The 23,089-nt window shown below is 38.9% G+C and overlaps 3 protein-coding genes across 3 annotated transcripts; 1 reads left to right on the forward strand and 2 right to left on the reverse strand.

Moving 5' to 3' along the window:
* Positions 1-17: 17 nt before the first annotated feature.
* LOC121806019 lies at positions 18-6,412 on the reverse strand. The gene is made up of 10 exons (XM_042206086.1): positions 6,039-6,412; positions 4,127-4,186; positions 3,983-4,022; positions 2,860-3,038; positions 2,732-2,770; positions 2,527-2,610; positions 2,392-2,452; positions 1,617-1,741; positions 347-438; positions 18-245 (listed from the first exon to the last, which is right to left on the reverse strand). Exons 1-10 carry the CDS (start codon positions 6,084-6,086, stop codon positions 134-136), a joined length of 840 nt encoding a protein of 279 aa, XP_042062020.1. The 5' UTR covers positions 6,087-6,412; the 3' UTR covers positions 18-133.
* Positions 6,413-8,382: 1,970 nt separating this feature from the next.
* LOC121806022 (transcription factor MYB114-like) lies at positions 8,383-9,231 on the forward strand. The gene is made up of 3 exons (XM_042206088.1): positions 8,383-8,553; positions 8,640-8,769; positions 8,843-9,231. Exons 1-3 carry the CDS (start codon positions 8,430-8,432, stop codon positions 9,132-9,134), a joined length of 546 nt encoding a protein of 181 aa, XP_042062022.1. The 5' UTR covers positions 8,383-8,429; the 3' UTR covers positions 9,135-9,231.
* LOC121806021 lies at positions 9,194-16,425 on the reverse strand. The gene is made up of 5 exons (XM_042206087.1): positions 15,799-16,425; positions 13,972-15,173; positions 11,265-11,414; positions 10,027-10,143; positions 9,194-9,938 (listed from the first exon to the last, which is right to left on the reverse strand). The coding sequence occupies exons 1-5, from the start codon at positions 16,082-16,084 to the stop codon at positions 9,351-9,353; spliced, it is 2,343 nt and encodes a 780-aa protein (XP_042062021.1). The 5' UTR covers positions 16,085-16,425; the 3' UTR covers positions 9,194-9,350.
* Between the last annotated feature and the right edge of the window lie 6,664 nt (positions 16,426-23,089).

The following is a 23,089-nucleotide window of genomic DNA, read 5'->3' on the forward strand; positions in this document are numbered from 1 at the left end:
CAGCCCGCAAACTGATAGGACCCAAATAGTATATCCATTGGGAGTGTCGTGTGTTCTGTTTCGATCACAACAAAAGTAGTAGCACAAGTAGTCCAAAATTTGGACTTTTAATATCATCTAAACGAATTCAACTTCATATGTCAGTTAAGATTAGTGATGACACAACAATATACGCTATAAAGAAAAGGATTGCTATCTGGAATAAAAACTTGGGATTGTCCCTCATATTTGGAGATGTTACAGCCCTGTGAAATCAACAAAATTAAATCAATGTTTGTTTGTGTTAATGCTAAAGAGCTTCGATATTCATATGATTCCACGATTTGATGGTCTTACGAGAGATTACCTTGCAATGCGCTGAGAAAGCCGACGAAAGGGCATGCTCTGGATGAAGACAATACCAGGCCCGGTTAAATGAGCAGTAACCATATTGTCACCCTGCAACAAAAGCAGGCAGTGTTACCAAAATAACAAGTCGGATTCGACAAGAAATTCTGCGTATGCACCTAGTGTTGGCCTAAGTAACTCCAAGAAAATATAGAGATCAAATCAGAGCGGTAAACACTGAACTAGTCGTTCAGTTAAGTTCACAACTCTTAAGACAAATTAGTTGCAGTTCCTGCTTTGTTGGTTATGAAAATGAACACAGCACTGATATGTCCAACTGAGATGATATTTCCTGAAGCACAACTAAGCACTGTATATAAAAATCATCTAACATGAATTTACAATTATTATTGCAGAATTAAGCAAGAACACTAGCTATGTTTTTATGCAAATATAACGGAACAAAGAGCATGGTAGAGTGCTAGTAAAAGATAAACCTCCCAAGTACAAGTAGAAAGTACGACAGATAATGTAACATGCTAATGCCTAACTTCAGGTACTACATCTGATTAGATAAATAACCAACATGAAAGTTAAAAGTTCATAGAAGGATAACAACAGTAAACAGACTCTTATCAAAGTTTAAATTGCAACTTTAGCTCTTAGAATAGGAGTATTACTAACTTAACAATCAGCTGAGTTCAGTATCTCTGAAAAACAAATTCCCCTGCATCACTGCTCGTAAACAAGTTGTCCTAACAAATACCATATTCAACTACTATGTTTTACCTAAACATTTCAAATAGGGTTATTTACCAGTAAATACATGAATTTTTTATTTTGTCTCCAAACTTTATTTTTTGAAACAAGTATACAAACTTTGGACTTGTCTATTTTTCATCCTAAAATCAAAACGACGTGGCAAATTTAAACTTATGTGGCAATCAAATGATGTAGTTTTGATTTTGTTAATTAAAAGATACACATCATCACTCTTCCACCTCACCTATATCTCTCTCCCCTTTCTCTTTTCCCTCCCATTTGTTCTTCTTCCCAAACTTCCGCAGCTATCTTCTTCATCTTTTTCAAACTCAAAAAGTTGGTGTATTTACAGCCAAATAACCCTTTCAAATATAACTTCTCAACTAATAAAAGACCTCATGCAGACTTTACACTAACTTCACAATAAATGACAGGAAAAAAAAATATTGAGGTAGCATAAGCTCAGAACATCTGTGGGCGAAGAATCATCTGCCACATATCTTGGATATAAGAATACAGATACTCACCCCAAAGAGCACCCTTCTCATAGGACCATTATATTTGATTTGTACGTTTACTGATGCTGACACTGCAACGATGCTAGAGACATCAACTGCTAGAACTTCACCGACCTCGAGATTTTTCTGGACAACTAAAACCACCAGAGTGATCAAAACAAATATCAACACTACTTAATTTTGCACACTTTGAAGGAGCATAAACTGCAAACAATAATTAATTGTTCCACCAGATTTTAGAAAACAAAAAAGCACATAGCATCCAAGAATCATACACAACCACTGATAGCAAAGTCGAGGACGCACTTGCGCATGTGTGGAGCGCGAAAAGTGGTGGATTATTTGTCTGTTTATAAGTTTATCCGGTTATTAGTTGCTGGGATAATTGTCATATAATCACAGCTTGCTCTTAACATTTCAGTTAGTTTAATAGGTATTGGCCTTAGTATTGCATGGCTGCGTTCCTGCATGGGCCTTCAGTACTTAAATAGGAATTCTACACTAAAGTTCCTTATCAGAGAAGTTTCATGCTTCGGGGATAGCACTCTGTAGGGCCTTGTTTGAGGAGTGTTATTGAGTTATCGTCTTATTGATAGTTCTTTCTCTTATAATAACCTTTACTCTATAATCACTTAATCAGCCATGGACGTTTTCTCCTGTGAGGTCGTTAGGAGGAAGGTTCAAAATTATAACTACATAGTCTACATGAACCAAGGAAGCAGTTAACAAAGGCCTAAATGGCAACAAGAACTCTTGTACAGAAAATGGAACTCAGAGGGCGTACCAGAGCCGCCACCAACTATAAATGCTAGTCCTTGACCAGATATTTTCTGCCTCAAAAATCCCTGCAAGAATATGACTAAATGACAAGTAACAAAAACAATGAATGCAAATGGGAGAAAAGGAACCCAAATCTGACCTCAGCACTAGTGATAACATTATGTGCCCTCGGATCAACATTTTTTACTTTTACATCATTTATTGAGCAAAAAAAGGCATCTGGCTACAATATATGAGGTAAGTCAGATTCTGAAGCTGAAAAGTTGGCTAACATAATAGCTAGGACAAGAAGCAAGAAAAATCTCAAGTTATTCCTAAGCAATTTGTTAACTATCGATCAATACCTGGCACAACATTTCGCCGCCAAAAAGAGCTAAATCAATCTGTATAAGATGTAAATGAGGAAAATAGGTAAGGCCTGCCGTAAAATAATAAAATGGTCTAAAGCAATGCCCCTACAGAAATAACAGACCGGGATAATTCTTGCAAGAGTAGGTGCAGCAATTCCCACGAACCCATCAGTTGAACCAGTATTCTGGAGAACCATGCCAGTAACACATTTTCCAAGAACCCATTGCCACACACCTGCTTCATTTTCAGGCATATAGACATTTTCCATTTGTATTGACCCAGACATGTAGCACATGGAACCTGCAAGATATCTGTGTATAAAAGCTTGCACCCTTACAACTTTTTTCCTTCTCAAATAGAAGATTGAAAAGAGCAGCTGAAGATATAGTATGTTCTGCAGAGGTAATTAATTAATGTATCGAAATAATTACAACCAAATTCTATTAATATCAATAGTATCATTAGAAAGGCCCCTTAATGAATGGAACTATCATTGTATTAGATTGTAAAATGTGGGGATAAGAGTAATAAACACCCTTAAAGTTTACCTCAAAGTACATATATACCATGGAGGTCTTTTGGTAGTTGTACCAATCCAGCCTTAATCTTCTCTAATGTTTATACTTATATCCCGATTTGAGATTTTTTTTTGAGATGTCATTTATTTTATGTTCATCCACAGTCCACACAATTGGGAACAAGATAAACTAATTTACTGCATTACAAATAGATATAGAGAATAGTGCTTGGGAGAGAGAAAGAACGAATATAACATTTTTTAAAAGCATATATTAAATAACTAAATAAATTAAAGATCTAAAAGAAAACTACAACTAAATGGACTTGTACAACCAACAGTAATGATGAGCAGATCTGCTAAAGTTAGATTCGGAGTTAAGTTCTGTTCGGAAAATATATCATCCTACGCATTATTAACAGTATTATTAACGGAAATCGATTAACAGAAAATCAAGTCAGCATGCATAACATTGAAACCAATTTCGTTGTAAGCATGTCAATCTATAATCATGAAGCGTCTCCAATATTCCAAGAAACACATAGGTTATATTTATCTTTTACTCATTCCCATCACATACAATTCAAGGAATCACATACAATCGAAATCAGAAATTGCACTTTTAGGTTCTTAGAATGTCAACGGCTCTCAAGCAACCAAAGACCCTTCGTTAAAAAATATACTCCTACAAAATTGATAATTACACAACAGATGATTGATAGCTTACCAGGCTTTGAAACGACCTTTTCTTGTGGCTTCAACATTATCTAAAGAGATAAAGTCATCAAAAATTGGGAAGAATATAAAATTTTATTGAAAATCCAACATTTTCCTCTAAAAAGAACAAGAATATAAAATGCTTGAGAAGGACCTGAACAATTTGAGCTTCCCCACCCAATATCTGAAAAGCTGTTACAGCGTCTTGCGGGCTCTGAAACAGAATACGGATGAGCATGTATGATACCAAAAGAAAACTGAACTGGTTTTCATGATAATGGGCCTAAGAAGCCTAAGATCGCCACAACATCATGGATTATTTCATTTTAAAATATTAGTAATATTTTAAAAGTTACTTTGGAAATTGGAACATCATGGTTAGGGATATTTTCATTTTTACTTACGTCATAAGGCATGATTATTTCAAAAGGAGAAGAAAAACAATGGTAGGACAAATATCTTTGAAATGTGCAGTGCATTAGTTAGACATTTCTGTATAAATAACTCACGAATTCTGATGTAGAAATAGAAAGATCTTCCACTCTTTGAGTGTCAAAAATCCTAGGAAGACTTTTTGTTACAGGGATTACAGCAAATGTATGCCTACTTGGTTCCCCAGGATGGCATATAACCACTACGGATCGCTGATGTGGATTAGCCAGTACTCTTGAATGCAGAAAATGCAAGCAAGCAAGCGGTGGGGGTGGAACTGTTTTAAGACTTGCAGTAATTCAGTTGTTTCGTAATTTAATTATTCTAGTCACCCAGTTTTTGTTCAACTCTTTCAAGGGTTAAAGGTGTAAGGAGTATTTAAGCATATGGTCTTTCATTAGGATATATTTCTTGAGAGGGTTATTTCCTGCCTAAGGCTGGCAGGAGAAGTTCATGTGGTCTATTTCAAGCCATTTCCAATCATTACACATTTGACCTGAGTTGAGGTTTATAAGTTCTTGCTAAAGAAGAAAATCCCTCTCTGTTTTATAAGGATAATTTCCTTGGCTCTATCAATTCGGTCCAACCTACCATGTCCCTTTAATTTATGCTAGCAAGATGAATGGAGACTCGATTGGATAGTATGGTACTGTAGATGAGGGTGTCAAATTGATTTGGGCTCAATTGCTTAACATGTACTAGAATCTGGACAATTTAAAGAAGTTGTCTTAAAGATGGTAATCGAGAGAGATATAGAAAGATTGGATAGACATATTGAGGTAGAATGTAGAGATAATTGTATTTCTTGTTGTGAATGTTTCTTGTGTATGATCTTGCTAATTTCCCTAGTATTTATAGGGAAATTAGTGTCTTGTAAATTACACCAATAAATGATAATTGGAAACATACAACACTAGGGACTCTACACTTATTCAATGCTCTAGGAACTCTCCTATGATTAATTTGCCCGGCCATCTTCCTCTTTCCAACAAGTTGGATAGCATTATTCAATGCTGGCTTGCATCCCTACTCCGCGACAACCACAATGAGCAGCAGTGGCACACCATACATTACTTTATCAATGTAAGCCACTGATTTTTAGAAGAATGCAAAAGCATTGATACGAGCTACGTGCTAATAGCAGTGTACTTCTGGTTTTCCTTACACTACCCGGAAATGGACACTCCGGAATTTACCACATACTACCTGATTTCCAAAATGCCCAGCAGCCTAAATGAGATTGGCGAGATTCTGTCTTCATTTTTTCAGTGATCACTAATCAATTTCCGAAGACACAGAAATACATAGCAAACCACTCAAACGCAGCTCTAACTAATTCCGAAAGAACAACTCTTAATCATGCTCAAAATACTGATCAAATGGTAATTCTCTTCAGGCAAGGCTAAAGACGAACGAGTAAAAACAGATTTACTTTCAGTTAGAGTTCTCATCATCATCATCATCATCAATACATACAAGAAATCATCAGCAACTCATACAGTCATTCAAAAAACACCCTATACAAACCCTAATTCAATGAGAAATCGCTAATCCAGATTTGAGATTTTTAAGCGCGCACACACAGATATATCTAAATCCAAAAACATTTTACTCATGTGAAAGAGAAAATTAACCTGGTAAACAAAAGGCTGGAAAGGCGTCGTAAAGAAAGGGGCAGCCATTGACGAAGGATCAGAGCTCAAATTTGGCGATCCATCAATCAATTTTTCATTACTAGTATATCTGTTACGTAATTTGTATGCCCCAAACCCAGGGTTTTTGCTTTGAATTACACAATCTAGCCGGCAAATTTCGTGTTGCTGAAACTGCCTTAGGTCGTTTGCTTAATTGCGCTTGCAGTTTATGCAGGTGAGCTGAACACAGTCAGAACTCAGAAGAAGGCGACTTTTGGTGAAAATCGGTGCTAATGCATTGATTTTCCGGTGATTAGTGTCATCAATGTGACGTGGCACTTTTTTATTGGTTCGAGGAACCACATGGACGTGGTCTTTCTTTTGCAAATATGCAATTTTAATTTTTAGAAAAAACAGGTGCTTGTATGTACAGTAAGAATGGATTAAGATTAATAGATTAGGTGATCATTACCGCACTTTAGGACTCCCAATTTATTTATTTTTAGTATCTCATGTTAGGAGTTCCAGTTGATATATTCCATAAATGTTAATAGTTTTCATATTCCACTAACATTTTTTCACTCACGTTTTATCATAAAATTAATATTTAAAAGTAGGATACAACCAACATTTTTCCACTCACATTTTATTAGTATAAAACTAATATATAAAAATAGGAACCCACATTTCATTATTGTTTTTCATTAATTTTCCTTTACTTTTCTTAAAGTCAAATTCAAATGAGATTCGTAAAGTGGGATGGAGGGAGTATTTCATTATATAGGAGTGTAATTTTTTGGGTTTATTAGATTCATGTGTCAATACATTTTATTTTTTTTTATATTTTTTATAGTAATTTTTTTGCAATATCCTTATACTAATGTATTTTGATTTAAGAGATTTTTATACTTATATTTTTAATTTTATTGTATCTTTATTTAATGGACTTCATAATTTAATTAAAATCTTCTTGTGTTAATTACACTTATTTATTTATTTTTTCTCTTACTTATTTAAAATTAATTCAGTTGCAATATTAACTTTATAATAATTTAAAAATAATAAATTTATAAGTTGATAATGAGAAATATGAATAAAATTTTCATTTCATAATAATTCTTGAGTTGATATTGCAGCTGAATTAATTCCAAAATAAATAAGATAAAAAATGTAATTAACACAAAAAAAAGTTAATTACATTCTAAAATTTATTAAATAAAGATCCAATCAGATTAAAAATATAAGTATAAAAACCTTATAAAATAAAAAATGAATTAATATAAGGATCTAATAAAACCAAAAAATGTAAAAGGACCTACTAAACAAAATGTATTGGTACAATGACTTACTAAACAAAAAAAAGGACCTAATAAAATAAAATGTAATGGTACAGGGACTTGTAAATGTGTTTTACCTAAGTTTTAGGGCAAATTTACTCAGAATTGGACAATCTTGTACTGCTATCTTTTAAAAAAGTAATCATTATTGTGTCATAACTTTGATAACTTTTAGAAAATTTGTCATCCCATGTGACTTTATGTGTATTAAAATTGACGATATAGTTAACAACGTGGCAATATTGACATTGTGGATCGGCGATGTTGTAAACGATGTCAATTCTACAACAGAAAGATGTCGATTTGAAAGGACAAATGTCTTGAATTTGGGATGAATTTAGTAAAACTATATCATTTCCTCCAAATTTGTTGTCATCGGAAAATTGAGAAAATGATCCAAGTTTTGACCAGAAATTGGCCAAACTTTGTGGTTTTTCCGGCACCAGTAGAACTGTACTCAATAATAGAGCTCAAACCTCTAAAGGTTTAATGCTTGCACATGCATGAGCACGTATGCCATCTATAAACGGTTAGCCAATGGCGTTCCACCACGTGACATTCTCATTTAATTTATTAGTATTATTAAACGGTTGTGATCTCTAAAATTGCAAAAAAGATGATGCTCAGAACGCTTGTATTTTACTAGGTGATTCTTAATTTTGTATGGATTAATATATTAATGGATGACAATCATGAACCTTTATAAAAAAAACGTGTAACGTTGTCAAATTTATTTTGGAAAATAATGTTTGATATGATTTTATTGTCAGTGTGATTATCTCACAAGAAAGAAATTAAACCGGTGTTTGGCGTATAAAATATGACGTCACCTACTAAATTTCAATTTATGATAATTTAAATTCTAAATATTGGAATAGGAGTGTTAGGTAGCTGAGATCATTTATGCTTTTTGGGGAGTGTAGTTTTCACATGCACGACTAACCTGGCAGCTGCATAATTTTGCCAACCCCCAAACCATACACATAAAATTCCATCATGAAAAACAAATAAAATGTAAAACGCTGAGCCAAATAATCTCGGAGAAGAGGCTGAGATGGAGAATGATGGCAACACATCCCTCAACAAAGGGGCGTGGAGCGCCGATGAAGACGCGACGCTAGCCCAATACGTTGCCCTCCACGGCCCCAAGAGGTGGAAATGTGTGGCCATCAAATCAGGTTTGTTCATTTTCTCAAACACACACACACACACACACACACACACACATGTTTAGCTCAAATGGTTGAAATGGGAGTTGTTGCAGGGTTGAACAGGTGTGGTAAGAGCTGCAGGTTGAGATGGCTCAACTATCTTAGACCTGATGTAAAAAGAGGCAACTTTTCTGATGCTGAAGAGGATTTGATTCTTAGATTGCATAGGCTCATAGGAAACAGGTTCGAATATATTTTCCCCTCGTTGGAAATTCGTGTGTGTGGCATGCATGACTCATTTAGTGTGTGTACGTAGGTGGTCGTTGATCGCCAAGAGAATCCCCGAGCGAACTGACAACGAGATCAAGAACTACTGGAATGCTCATCTGAGGAAGAAAGCAAAGTTAATGGAGAAGTTACCTGCAATCTCGCTAGCTGCAATGAAGGAGAATCTTTGGAGTGAGGAGGCCAGTAATGGAACAGAGAGTCAAGAGACGGAAGACATTGGAGGTGGTAATGAGGATGGAGACGACAATGAATCCTTCGATGTCTCAGCCTCCGAATTGAATTGGGTTAAACGTTTTCTTGAACTCGAGGAAGATGTATGAATGATGCAATAATAGTCCTGTAGACAGTAGAGTATGAATATTTGATGTGTAATTCAAGATTAGATGTTCAAATAAACCATAAATGCAGATTAATCAACACTGTCAACTGTAAAATCCCGGTACAAAATTGCTGCACGAAAGAGGAGGTTTTCTATACAATCTTGAATTTTGATCTCACCCTTCATACCAATACAAATATATGTATATATGAACTTTCTAAAGAGCAAAAGCTCTTTTCAAAAGATTGAACACGATAACGAAAAGGAGCATTGCAACTATCCTTTTAGAAGCTAGCCACCGGAGATTTACCCTCAGACCATATCTTCTTAGTAGTTGCACTCCGGTCTGGCACAACCACATAACCCAAGCGAGAAAGCAAGAGAAAACCACTTTCATGGTTTCCTTAGTTCCATGCACGCTTTTAACTTCGCTCAGAACCTCCAAATATGAAGCGGCCCCTTGGTTGGAGTCGACCCGGTTTAGACCAACTTTCTCATTCAGCCAATCTGATATACTGACCAAAATTGAGGCTAGCCATGCGATCTCGTCGCTGGAGGCGGGCCGCTTCATCCAGTCACCCTTGAACTTGATCTCAGCCCCTGTTTGGCTGCCAAAGCTTCTAGGCTTGAATATTTCTTCGCGTGATTGATGCCTCGGCTGAGATGTTTGTGATGGAGATTTTGAGAGGGGACCTCCAAACAATTGGCTCAACAGGGCTCTAAGAGAATCCAGAGATTGCAGATTCTGAGAGAGATTGTTTCCAGATACTGATTGCAGCTCAGACTCAGCACGCAACAAAAATAGCTGCAAAACAGTGATCCGTCCAAATTAATAAACAACGTGAAGGTGTAGATATCATCAATAAGCTACATTCTAATTCATAAATCTAAACCTGAAGCAATTGTTGCCCACCATCTTCACCATCTGCAAAAAGTCGTAAATCTTTATTCCAGTTCGCATGCAAAAAGGATCCATCTGCATCACTCTCACACAGGCCATCCTCCCAATCCTGAAATGAACCGAAACTAACAAATTAGAAAGAAGTGTGGGAATTGGGATATATAATAGCAAGTCCAAACATACCCCAGCACTAGCGCATAGATGCCAGACACAGAAACTAAAGAGTCAGATTATATCAAGGAGCACAGTGTACGACAATTTATAAGATTCCACAAGCCACTATTAGTCCAACAATTTCCCTTCTTCACTACCATAAGGAAAACTACAGATTTAAAAATAGTCCTCCCTCCGTCCCATAGTAGATGTCACACTTGGGAGATGGCACAGGATTTAAGGAGATGTTATTTTGTGTGTTAAGTGGTGAGAGAAAATATAATTTTATAATTGATGTGAGAGGGAACTTTTTCCAAAAGAGGAAATGTGACATCTTTTGTGGGACAAACTAAAAAGAAAAGTGTGACATCTACTATGGGACGGAGGGAGTAGAATAAAGGCTATATCATGTCTGTTCAATATATGCAGGTCCTACAATGATGTAAATGGAGCAGGGTATTTGAAACCCGGAACTATCAAGATAAAGCTTTTTAGGGACCACTGACCTGTTTCACTATGTAATAATAACATCATGAGCTCTATAAATAAACATCACGAAACAGAAAGTTGGAAATAGGGAAAGTGATGCTCAGTTTAACCATCCAATATAAATTACAACCAGACAAAACAAGAAGTGTACAGAATGAGTTGGAACTCAATCCCCATCACCATCTCAAGGTTACCATAGCACAGTCAAAGCAGAGGGTATAACAATTTGGTACTCTGGATTTTAATGAGGATGTAAGCATCCTTTTTCTGTGTTACAAAGATTATACACAAGTTCATGTTTTAATATTCTGATTGTGAGTACTTCTACATGTCTTTCCAAACAACTGGTTGGATGAAAGAAACTTTGACGTCAATTAGCAGACGAAAGATGAAAGAAGAAAGGCCTTTCAGAAGGATGAAGTCCAAGACTCCAATTTAAAGAAACAAAGGCAGGGCATTTCAAATAATCACAGCATCATAGGCAAAACTCTTTTGATTACTAGGTATAACTACAGCTGAAGTAATTTACTTTCTTGGAAGATGATATAAATTAAGAGAGAAAGGGACAAAGACAAACAAATAGAATACCTGCAACTGTTTGAGTATTGTTGGAATACATCTGTTCAATCCAGTGAGCATTGATTTAGAAGGTTCAGCAGCAGTTTTTGAATGGAAAACATTGTCAACACTCTTTATCAGATCCATAAGCTCAACATTCGAAGTTAAGATGTCAATTACCTGCATTAATTCGCAATACAATAACAATTAATTTAAGGATGGTAATTGTCAAAGACACAAGTACATTAAAAATTTGATTAATTTATTAATTCAAGGACAAGGCGATGGTTATAATGTGTACAAATTTAAAAAAATTACACCCTCCATCCCACTATAAGCGAGACATACTTTAGTCTCTCTCCTACTTTATTCTCTTTTCACTTTTCTACTTTATTCTCTCTCCACTTACTCACCAAACATCACTTTTCTTATATCTTGTGCCCAAAAGAGTACCTCACTAACAGTATGAGTATGACGGAGGGAGTATCAGTTAGAAATTTAAAATAAACCCCAACACAACTCAAGAGTTCATGAATGGTTCGTCAGAAAAATATAAAACAATCAGCAAATCCCACTTGGCTACCTCATCGTTCAATTTACAGATACTGATTAAATGAACCAAGTTAAGAATTTACTTTTTTGGTTTTAAGCCAAAATTTTGACATAAATGGTGGCATCACATGATGATACGGGGAGAAGGCAGAGGTGATCGGAACATAAGGAAAGAACAAAACTAATCCTCAAAGTGGTCGCAGCTTATGCCTATTGTTTGCCTTGTCCTGGAATGTGTTTCGTGTGTTAACCATCGCTCACCTCACCAGTTAATAGAGCACCAATTGATAGAGCAAACAGTGATTAACAACAACGGACGAACTTGAAATAAATGAGATAAACTGCTCAAAGAGGCTGACAGTAGTACCATTCACAACACAGAAATATGAAAGACTTATCCCTCTCAAGCCTCAAAAGATGTACTACTACTATATAAGAGCTCACAAATTCCTACTCCTATCAGGACTCAAAGATAAACTATGACAAGACTCCTTAAACGAAATAACAACTCAGAGACTAGAAGATAACCTAATGAAACATTAAAGGATAAAGAAAAATGTACTGCCTCGTAAAAGGTACTTTAAAACATTGGATATAATGGCTACAAACTAATAGCATAAAGTGGTGACAAAAAGATCACTTGCAATAAATTAGTTTTGTGTTAATTTGGCAGATTCATCAGTTCAGATAATATCTGTGAGCACTTAATTAACAAGCAGAAGATTACAAAGTTCATGGTCTCAGGCACATATCAGTTGATACATTACAAAAACATAACACAACAAGCATATACTGTTACGAGGAAGAAACCACAGTTGAGTTGAAAATTTTATATATAAAATCATACTCCATGCAGCCAAAGACCCATTTTAGAGTATTCTCCTTTATTAAAAGATACAAAATGGCTCATCCTGGTTCATCCTCAGAAATTTTTCGATAGGTGTAACTGCCCTGCTACAGAGATGGCTCCTTGAAGATTTTATTTAATCCCAAAGGAAATTATGCTCCATCACCATCATAACACTCTAAGACAATGAAGGCAGTCTTCTAAAGCAGAAAACTGAAGACTCGTGTCCTATAGGTCTTCAGACTTTAATTCCCGAAGCATGCTCAAACCAGCCTACATGCACTTTGGAAGTTTTGGATACTCAAATGAGAACAGCCTATACATTTATGCTTCCTAGTTCCTACTGCACCATAAACTTGGGAGTGACAAGAGTTAGGAAATACTCCCTCTGTCCCATTAGAAATGAAACGTTTTCCTTTTTAGGTTGTCCCAATAAAAATGAAACGTTTCCTACAATGGAAACAACACTCTCTCTACTTTTTCTTCTCTCTAACTTTACTCTCTCTTCATTAACTTACAAAACACCACTACATAATATCTTGTGCCGGAAACCAAATGTTGCATATTTATTGGGACGGAGGGAGTACTGATTACTGAAGATGCAAAGGCAAAGTATTACTGGAGAGACAAAACATTAATTTAAATATGGTGCCAGGAGAAAGGTTACAGGCCTTAAAAGGTTTCATTAATAGCCAAAAGCTTTGAAATGTGGCATTAAGAAGATCAACTTCAGGGCAGAAAAGATGAGCAATGGAGGAAATTGCCAGTTGTCTGGTAAATTGCTTAAGAAGATTCAAGCCAACAAACTTAAGATGAGATGAGTTGAGGCGTACAGCATGTAATAAAGAGATAGAGAAGTTGACAGATAAGATTGGCAATTGTGTACAACTTCAGGAAGGTGACAAATAGGTGTAAGAAAGTTCTAATTTAAACCGCGATAAGGATCCAAGGGATGATGCTAAGAGTAATTTCCAATACATGGATGCAGTAATAGAATAATCACTTCCAATATTATAGGAGGGATAGCTAGATATGAGGGGAAAAGGGAAAGAGAAAAACTATTTGAAGGTGACAGAAAAGTATAGAGCTGGCTGATTGTAGTGGTAGAAGGGTTTAGAACATTAGCAGGACCAAGGTTGTGACAACCTCCCTCTTCACTAAAACATTACAAGCATAATAACAAAATCTGACATCTATGACATATCAGTTTCAAGCAATCTCCATAGTCAAGAGCAATATAGAGTGAGAGTGAATTGTCATGTTTAACAAGTTGTAACACAATAATAACGAAGGTAAGAGATGGGATGTTTACTGTGGTGCAAAATCAAAATGACTGACCTTAGTGACCATCTGAACAATTATTTCTGCATCTGTGTGGAGAAATTTGTGAGCAAATCCAATAAAATGCATGACCAATGAGCTATAGAACAGATAGTTTCCCAATACAAATCCCTGCCAAGAGGATGCATATCCAGGAGTTGATAATTCAGTGATGCAGTTTGCTGAGCTCGAAGGTGGCAGTCCTAAAGACTCATTAAGATCAGCAAACTCTTTAAAGCTAATCGACCAAGGTAACATGTAATCGACCCAGAGGGAAAATGCTTGGGTGGCATTTTTTATAGAAGATTCCACCGGACAAAATAGAAATGTTCTCAATATATATCTGTACAATGGCCTTTGAATCATCAAGTTCCAAGATCCACTAGAATTTACACTTAGAGCAGCATCCCTTGTCTTTACAACATCATCAGAACCAGAAACTCTCCACCCAGGACTTCTGACTTCAGACTCATCCAGCCCACCCATAGCTCCAAATGAACTCAGATTTAAATACTTCATGAAAACATTAATCACATCACCCAGTCCTGATGTAGGTGGGGTTTCTCCAAGAACAGACCTAAAAGGGAAAGTAACGCCAATTGCCTTGCACAAGTCTGTAGGCAAGGGAGAAAAGTCACTATCGACCAACCAAAAATGGATCATTGTACTAATTAAAAACTCTGCTCGCTCCATCACAGAACTATCATAACCAGGAGAATAATGGAGCAGGGAACTACGGTAAGGCTGCACGTACAGATCTTGGGATGGCACAAAAGTATGAAGATACACATATAGTAGACGTATATACAAATTACCCTCTGTCTTCTTTTCAGTTTCCCGTTTAGTACTTGAAAGACCGGGGATTGAATAAGACCAATTTTCCAACCGAAACTTTTTTGTTCTCTGAACCTTCACTGTCTCAGAACTCTCACTGTTACCTCGACAAACAGGGTAATAGGCAAACCAGAATAAGTAGTACTCCAAAACATTCAGTTGAACCTGATATGCAGTGCCCTTGATTGGATCTTCCTTAATCCTGTTCCTAAACAGAGTGCACAAGTCAATCAAAACCCTACAATCTTTCTCATTTTGAAGCATATAACGAACCCACTCCGGTAATCTTTCATTGGGGAAGACGTATTTAACTAGAGAAAGCCGATCAACTCCTGAGATTGAAGACAACAGCAATCCATTCGGCGATAGAAGGCTGAAGAGTCTACCTGCAAGCGATCAATACAACCATACTTCAACAGATATCAGCTAGTACTACTATATGAAAACTTTTCTAACATGAAAACAGACACAGTTTGAAACCACAAACAGAGTAAATACACAAGAAACAAAACACCAACTAAATTCCAAAACATTGTTTAATATAGTATTCTAGACACATAGAAGGAAAAATCAATTAACAAGATGAACTGCACATTATGTCCATATAGCTGGGGAAAAACGAAGCTACAAGTTTTTGACAAGTGACAGGTTAGTATACAATACACTAAGTTTATAACATAAACAAACAATATCAGGGCCCCCGAAATGTAAGCTGCTGATGCTATTAGGGGGAGAACATACCAGCTGAAAAGCAATAAACAGGTTTAAATGTAGAGGAAAACAAGCTCAAATATGAAAGGCAACAAAAACTAGTTAGGAAAATTAACAATTCCAGAAGTTTTAACTAGGTAAGCCCCGACCTATAAGCTCCATATTGAATTCGAAAGTAGAAATGTCCCCAAGCAAATCTATGTTGCACTTAGACAATGCATAAAACTAAATGACAATCGATGAAAACGAGGAAACGCGAAATTAGGAGCTGAAATTTATGAGTATTCACATTAACCATACCAGAAAGCTCGGAATCGTTTTCGGAAGTAGCAACGTCTATCCACCCATTGCGTTTCGTCGTTGCAGAAGGAGGCGATGAGTCGTCGAATCCGAAGATTCTGCAAATTAGGGCAGGGAAAGTGACGGAGAAGAACCAGCGCTGCTGGTCGGGGGCGTGCTTGGAGAGGAAGGACTCGACGGCAGCGCAGGCGGAGGCGATCTGCGGCGGAGAAACCGCGGCGGCGACGGTGGAGGCGAGCTCGGTGGCCTTGGATTGGGTGTCCGTAGCGTAAGAGTGAGGAATCATTTTCTACGGCGACAGTAGAGAGAGGGAGAGAGAGGCAGAAGGCAAGGCGTTGTACGTTGGCGATGAAAGAGTGAGAAATGAAATGCGTAGGGCAAGAGAGAGCGTATAGTTAATGGAGATTTTGAATGGTAGAAGAGGCAAATGGCGCGTTGCTAGGGCATGAGCACGCGTGCGGTGTTACACGGTGTTGACTGTTGAGCACGCCGTGCTTATACATCTTGAGCAAAAAAGTAGGGAGTGATCGGTGATGCTGAGCCGCGGACAAGGAGTGACTCCTATTTTCTGAAAAGGAGGGTCACATTGAACCAAAACACACGAGATGAGAGTGATTCTGACCTACATATTTGAAGAAAACTTAACAGATTTTATATGTGTTTTTCACAACAAGGTGCATCTTAATTTATGATATCTATCTCGTTAAAACTCCAAGGTTAATGTGCTTTAGGCTGGAGCAATTATAAGATTGGTAACCCAATAGAAGTTTCTTAAGATAACTACCAGTCTTGGAATCAATTTGTTACACGCGTCATGTGTATGAGCATGGGTGAAGCTAGTAAGGGATTTGGGAAATCATGGTCCCCCAAACATTTTGAACAATTACTAGGTATATTGGAATCTTGGTTAATATTTATTCAATAGGGCTGGCGCAGTTTGTTTGCTAATTTGGCTCAACCTAGAGAGGTTAGAGGATCAATTCTTGTGAGCCATTTAATTTTACTATTTTACATGTATTCATTGTCTTACATTATGTTTTCTTTATTCTTTGTTTTGTTTTACACTATTGTTTTATGTTATAAACATAAATACTTACTTGTTATTTATCTCATTATTTGTTTTTAGTCTTTAATTTATGTTTTTAGTCAAAAATCACAATATTTTACCAATTGTTGGTATATTTTTTGTTAAATTTGAATAAAAACTATCAAACGATAATAATTAGAAAAAAACACATAATTTAACATGAAAAAATTAAAAGGGCGTAGATGCGTGTGAATGAGTGTGAAATATGGAGTACTTATTAAAAAAATGGAATTTTTTTTAAAAAAAGGTTTCCACGCGCTGCGGTTCTCGGGCCATGCTATAGGCGGCCGCAGGCAGAGCTGCGGCCCCGGTCCCACAGCCCCGTCCCCGCCACCTACCTAGCACGCCCGCGTCCTCCCCCCAAGCTGCGGCTGGACGTGTCCATCACTATAGGGAGCCGCGGCGGTGCCGCCTCCTCAGCAGCTGCCGGGGCTCCCCTATAGTGGACACTCTAAGAAGACTATTATTAATAGTAATTATGACGACGCAACTATTGATTCTTTCACCGTTAACATTGCTTCTGTTGTTAATGTTGCAATTGCTTAGGCCATCCGCTGCGCAAGCAGAAAAAATGGGGTCGGACCGCACCTAGGGTCCGACTCGGGCCTAGCAATGTTGGAGGTGGCGGTGGAGAGGTCGGGCCACCCCTGGGGATGCTGGAGAGGTCTGGGGACAAGCCTGGTTGCGACCCATCCCGGCGAGCGCTCGGGCCGGATCCCAATTCCATTTTTTTTTATAAAAAATTGATTTTTTTTTGCCTATTTAAACTCCACAAAATGAGATGATCGACTTCAACCTCTCAAGTTTAAGGAAGAAGAAGAGGTTTTTGTTTATTTTTAGGAATTGTAATTTTTGAATTTTTGGGAATTCATTCTCTCCGTAAGCTTGGTAACCTGCAAAACAAAGTTAGAGACTGAGAAGGTTTGACCTGTCGTTGGGCCTCACTCTCACATCAGTCGTATTTTCCTTCAAATTTATTTGATTCACATTTGCAAGGAGTTTCTCTAGCAATTCATCTTCCCAGGCAAAGAGATTCATCCTCCAACAAAGGATCCATCTCCACTCCCCATTTATCCATTTTCCCATTTCTTCAATTCTATCCTCTTTTTGTGTTGAAAGTATGAATAATCTAGGAAATACGTCTTTCAGGCATTCTTGACTTCTTTCTGTAAAAGTTTAGAATTCTAAAACATTCACAATACTTTAGCTACAAGAATTAATTTATGTTTTTTGTATTTGCAATCTATTTATCGTACATGGAAGTAACGAAAGTTGTCTGATGATTTAGCGAATTTTTGATGGGAATAAATGCAAGTAATAAATGAAGATCACAACACTGAAAATTACGTGGTTCGATTTACTGAGGTAAATCTACGTCCACGGGAAGAATAGAGGGCAAATTTGTATTGCTTGATCTAGCTTACAGATTACAATACTGATTCGCTATATGAGATTCAGGATCTAGAGAACTTAACCTTGGTCTATCTGATCTAAGTTCTATTTATACATTCGAACTAAGATCGTGGTTTGCAGCCCTGGTAGGGGGGTTGATAACTGCTTAATACCACTAAATAGATCGTGGGTGTAATGGAGGTCGTGGAGATCCTGCATGGGTCCACTATCTCCTTGTTCGGTCGAATACTGAGACCGAACTGCTGAAATTTGCCGATCAGCTTTTGCCGATCTGAGAGTTGAGCTCGATTGGTCGGCTTTTACCGAGCTATAGGCTGTGACCGAACTCTTTGGTTGTGCCGAACTGATACTACCGAGCTATAGGCTGTGACCGAACTCTTTGGTTGTGCCGAACTGATACTCTTTCTTGGGTTTTGGGCTGATGGGCCGTCACTGCTATTGGGCTCGCAATTATTGTTTAGTTGTTTAGTTCGTATCCCATCACCACCCCCCCCGAAAAGCGAAGTGAATCACTTCGGCATTTTGGATAAGTGTAAGGGGGAGGCTGACGTCAGGGGACGTGCTCTGCACGTGTCTGCATTAAATGTGACAGCAAATCCGGCCAGAGAATCCAGAAAAAGTGGGATTTGAAACGGTGCGACGAATTTGAAAAATATTTCCTTTCTTCATCATTGGAACACTTTTGCGATTATTTCTTCTGCATTCTCTCTCTTTTTCGTAAAATTTTCTTCCGCTTCTTCAAGAATTTCTTCAGAGACTTTCGACCATCAAAGAGTAAGAATCATGTCTTCTTCTTCTGAAACTGTTTCTGAATCAGGTAGTGGTAGGAAGGGGGGTAAGGGATCTTCTGGCCGGAAAAAGTCCGGGGAGAAGACGGTAGAATATTTTCACAGCATTTTGAGTAAGGATACTGTGATATCCTTACACAGAAAATATTTTCTTCCTGGGGGGTTAGTGGTGATTCCCGACGACACTCATAGGGCTAACTCGCCGCCGGAGGGTTATGCCACCGTTTACGAAGCCTGCTTAGAATGCGGGCTTCGTTTCCCTCTTCCCCCCGCCTTTGTAGAGCTTCTTGATTTTTTCCAACTTCCTTTAGGTCAGGTGACTCTGAATTCTTGGAGGCACTTATCGGCCTTTGCTGCCGAGCTGCGTAGACTAGAAAAGGATCTGTCTCTGAGGGCAATCCTTAATTTCTTTCAGTTTAAGAGAAAGGGATCCTGGTTTTACTTGATCCCTTTACAGCCCTTTAGAGCCTTCTGTAAAACCAAATGGCCGATGTGGAAAAATCGCTTCTTTTTTTACAATAGGACAGCGGCTCCGGACTTTTCCTGGAGAGGGCCGAAGTCCGTAATTCCTCATCCTCGGGTAGAACCGTTGGACGAGCTCGAGGGCGGGCTCAATAAGATTCCCATGATTAGGAAACAGTATTTGGAATCTGAGCTCGTCAAGGGTGACTTCGTGTTCGACTCCTCGTCTTCGGACGAAGAGACTGAGGGTGAGGATTTCTTTTTTATGCTTTACTGCTTTAGCGGCGAAAACTAACTTTGTTTTCTTGCTTTTTGGCAGTGAACATGCTAAGCAGGCTTGGTCGCAAATCCTCCGAATCAAAGGAGCCGGAGAAACAGAAAACCACCAGCTCGGCGTCTGATGCCGAGAAGAATCCGAAGAGGCAGAAGACCTCTTCGAGTCAGTCTTCGGATCCAAAAAAGCCGGGATCGACCTCGGCAAGGGGGAAGGCGAAGACTCAGAAACCCCCAAAAGCGCCAGAGAGAGACATTGTCCAGGGGGGTGTTGGATCAGGAGTGGTTACGGCCACTTCGGAACATATCTCTGAGCCCTTTTTATGGCCAAAGGACTTTGTAGAGGTGAATTTTCTTCTTGATTTTCTGGCTTTGCTTCTTTCCTATATTTTTTTTGTGGCCCCTCTGTTGACTTTTTCCTTTTTCCATTTTCAGAGGAACAATATGCTCTGCAAACTCGTCACAGTTGAACTCTCTAAAGCGTCCAGCGATTATGATGAGATGCAGAGGAATTTGAATGCTGCTCGTCACCAGGCCGAACAGGCTCGGGCAGACTTTGAGAGGGCAAGGGCCGCTATGATCTCGGCTCAGGATGAAGCCCAGCGTGCCAAAGACCAGCTCATCATCCAGAGAGAGCGGTCGAAACAGAGGGAGGCGGCTGCCGTGGTTGCTCAGGGGGAGGCTCTCCGTGTTTACACGGAGAAACTCTTTTTGAGCAATCAATTTTCGGCCCTTATCGGTGATCTGCTGAAATTGATGACCGATAATGTTGAGCAGGAACCCGAAGTCGTCTTGCCGCTGTATGGCCGAGAGATTGCAGCGCGTCTCCAGAGCCTGCCGCTCCTTGAGGATCTTGCGTCTTCATCGGTCCTGCTTTCTGCTGAACGAGTCCGTAATTGCCGTGCTGACCGTGACGAGAACATGGAGGCCATCTTTGCCTCCTTGGGGCCTGTTTCACCCGCTTCAATTTTCAAAGAAGAGGGTGAGCAGGAAAATGAGGCCGGCAAGGAGACCGAGCAGAAGGATCAGCAGACCGGCGACGGGCACGCCGAGCAAGAGGTGCAGCAGATCGGCGACGGGGGCGCCGAGCAGGAGGGAGGGAGGAGGGAGGCCGAGGCTGAGACCGAGGTCGACAAGGAGAAAGAAGCTGAAACCCACAGGGAAGCCGGAGACGAAACTGGCGAAGTATGATTTCGTCTCCCTTCTCTTAGTTTAGTTTCTTTCTTTCTATTTGTAAAATGGCCTTGAAGCCCTCCTTGTGTAAATTTTTTCTTGTGAATGAAAAAAATTCTTCTTTCTACACTCGTGTCTTCCTTATAGCTTTTCTTAATCTCTTTTACTCCTATTGTGGTTTACTGCCTGCTCGGTAAACTGAAATGCCGAACTGACATAGCTGCTTCGTATTCTTAACTCTAAGGAGCTGGAGGTACTTCGCTGGAAGCGGCTATACTCTTTGGCTTTAAATGAAGCTGAGAAAAAAGCTATAGATGACCAGATGAAGTATGATGAACTCTTGGCTCGTTTAGTGGAGCTGGAGTCCAACAATAAGGACTTAGAGTCCATAAAGAAAGATCTGGAGGCCGAGCTGAATACTGTCATCGCTGAGAGGACTGCATATGAAGATTTCATCTGCGGGCGCGGGGGAATGACTATATCTGAAGTTCAGAATCAAGTTGATGAACAGTGGGAGAAGCTTCATGTACTCCGGAAGAACAATGTGCTGGAGAGCTCGGCTTGCCAACAAGTTGTGAAATCATTGCGGCGCTTGGCTTCTCTGTACGACATCATTCTTTCCCGGCGTCCCTCAATCGAGAGATTCCTTAGCCGTTTCCCGCTAACAGATGCTCACACTCCAACTCAAACCTCTAATCCACTTACTCAAATTTCTACTCCAAATCAGCAACGGACTCAGGAGCAACCGGAAACGTCAAGACAAGAACGCCCTGAAGTTCGTAGAGGAGTTGTGAATATGAGTGAGCAAGATCAGCGAATGCTTCGTGAAGAGACTCTTCGCCGCCGAGGTGCTAGAACTTCCCGGACTCAGGGAAGAGGCGGTAGGTCGATCAGAGCATCTCGTCCACCTACTTATTCTTCAACTGCTCGGAACGCCCGAACTCAGTATCATGAGGATTTTTCGGATAGGTGGCTCAACTTTAGCAATCGTAGACAGTAGAATAGTCCTTTGTAATGGTGTAACGCATTCTCGTAGGGCAGCGGAATTGTATGCCCCACAAGACTTAGTAAATGAAATTTTTTCATTTCGCTTCTATCACTGCGTATTTACAGTTCAGCGATTTTTTATTTCATTTATTGTACTCGTCCTCGGTCTTATGAAGTAAACTCTTCTTTGACCGGACTTAGTTAGTGTCCTTATTTTATCGCTTGGATTGGACTTTCCCTAGTTAACCGGAGTGGTTTTCGGCTTATTGCAGTTCGTTTCAGACGAATTGCTTGTTTCTTAAGCTGAATTGTGGAATCTTGTATCTTCCTTAGAAGCTTGGACTCACAATTGTCTTTAATACATGATCTAAAAAAAGGGGATCAGCCTTTAAGGAACAATATACCTCAGTAACATTTGTAAGAGACAAAACGCACATAACCCTATGACCGAACTAGACACAAGAACAATAAAAATATGAAAGCACATAACCCTAGGACCGAACTAGACACAAGACTGACCGGACCTTGTCTCTTACAAATAGAACTTCTTGAGGTTGGAAATATGCCATGTTCGGGGTACTTGTTCTCCTGACATGTGGGTTAATTTATAAGACCCTTTTCCCAGGACTTCTGACACCCGATACGGACCTTCCCATGTGGGTTCAAGTTTGCCCAGCTTTTCTGCTCGGCTTACTTCATTGTTTCTCAATACGAGATCTCCCACTTGAAACTGCAGCTTTTTCACCCTTTGGTTATAATACCGGGTTACTTGCTCCTTGTACTTGGCTTCTTTTATGAAGGCCAATTCTCTTCTTTCTTCGGCAAGATCTAGTTCGGCTCTCAGTCCGTCGCCATTCAGTTCTGTTGAGAAATTAAGGGTTCGGGGGCTGGGTATGCCGATCTCAACCGGAATTACGGCTTCAGTGCCGTACACTAGACTGTACGGAGTTTCACCGTTGGAGGTTTTTGGTGTAGTTCGGTAAGACCATAGGACTTGATGAAGATTTTCTACCCATTGTCCTTTGGCTTGTTCTAACCGAGTTTTTAATCCTTTCACCAAAGTACGGTTTGTTACTTCCGTTTGTCCGTTTGCTTGTGGGTGAGAGAC

Source organism: Salvia splendens, chromosome 5 (genome assembly GCF_004379255.2).
Source record: "Salvia splendens isolate huo1 chromosome 5, SspV2, whole genome shotgun sequence".
Classification (NCBI taxonomy): Eukaryota; Viridiplantae; Streptophyta; class Magnoliopsida; order Lamiales; family Lamiaceae; genus Salvia; species Salvia splendens.

What these genes read in the sequence shown, in the direction of transcription:
- LOC121806019 (XM_042206086.1), bottom strand. Translation starts at nt 6,086, where the DNA reads ATGGCTGCCCCTTTCTTTACGACGCCTTTCCAGCCTTTTGTTTACCAG. An exon ending in CTCTTGCAAGAATTATCCCG is followed by an intron (nt 2,771 to 2,859) that starts GTCTGTTATTTC and finishes CATCTTATACAG; the next exon opens with ATTGATTTAGCTCTTTTTGG. An exon ending in GCGGCGAAATGTTGTGCCAG is followed by an intron (nt 2,611 to 2,731) that starts GTATTGATCGAT and finishes CATATATTGTAG; the next exon opens with CCAGATGCCTTTTTTTGCTC.
- LOC121806022 (XM_042206088.1), top strand. Translation starts at nt 8,430, where the DNA reads ATGGAGAATGATGGCAACACATCCCTCAACAAAGGGGCGTGGAGCGCC. An exon ending in ATGTGTGGCCATCAAATCAG is followed by an intron (nt 8,554 to 8,639) that starts GTTTGTTCATTT and finishes GAGTTGTTGCAG; the next exon opens with GGTTGAACAGGTGTGGTAAG. An exon ending in CATAGGCTCATAGGAAACAG is followed by an intron (nt 8,770 to 8,842) that starts GTTCGAATATAT and finishes GTGTGTACGTAG; the next exon opens with GTGGTCGTTGATCGCCAAGA.
- LOC121806021 (XM_042206087.1), bottom strand. Translation starts at nt 16,084, where the DNA reads ATGATTCCTCACTCTTACGCTACGGACACCCAATCCAAGGCCACCGAG. An exon ending in AAACGATTCCGAGCTTTCTG is followed by an intron (nt 15,174 to 15,798) that starts GTATGGTTAATG and finishes GATCGCTTGCAG; the next exon opens with GTAGACTCTTCAGCCTTCTA. An exon ending in GTGGGCAACAATTGCTTCAG is followed by an intron (nt 9,939 to 10,026) that starts GTTTAGATTTAT and finishes ACTGTTTTGCAG; the next exon opens with CTATTTTTGTTGCGTGCTGA.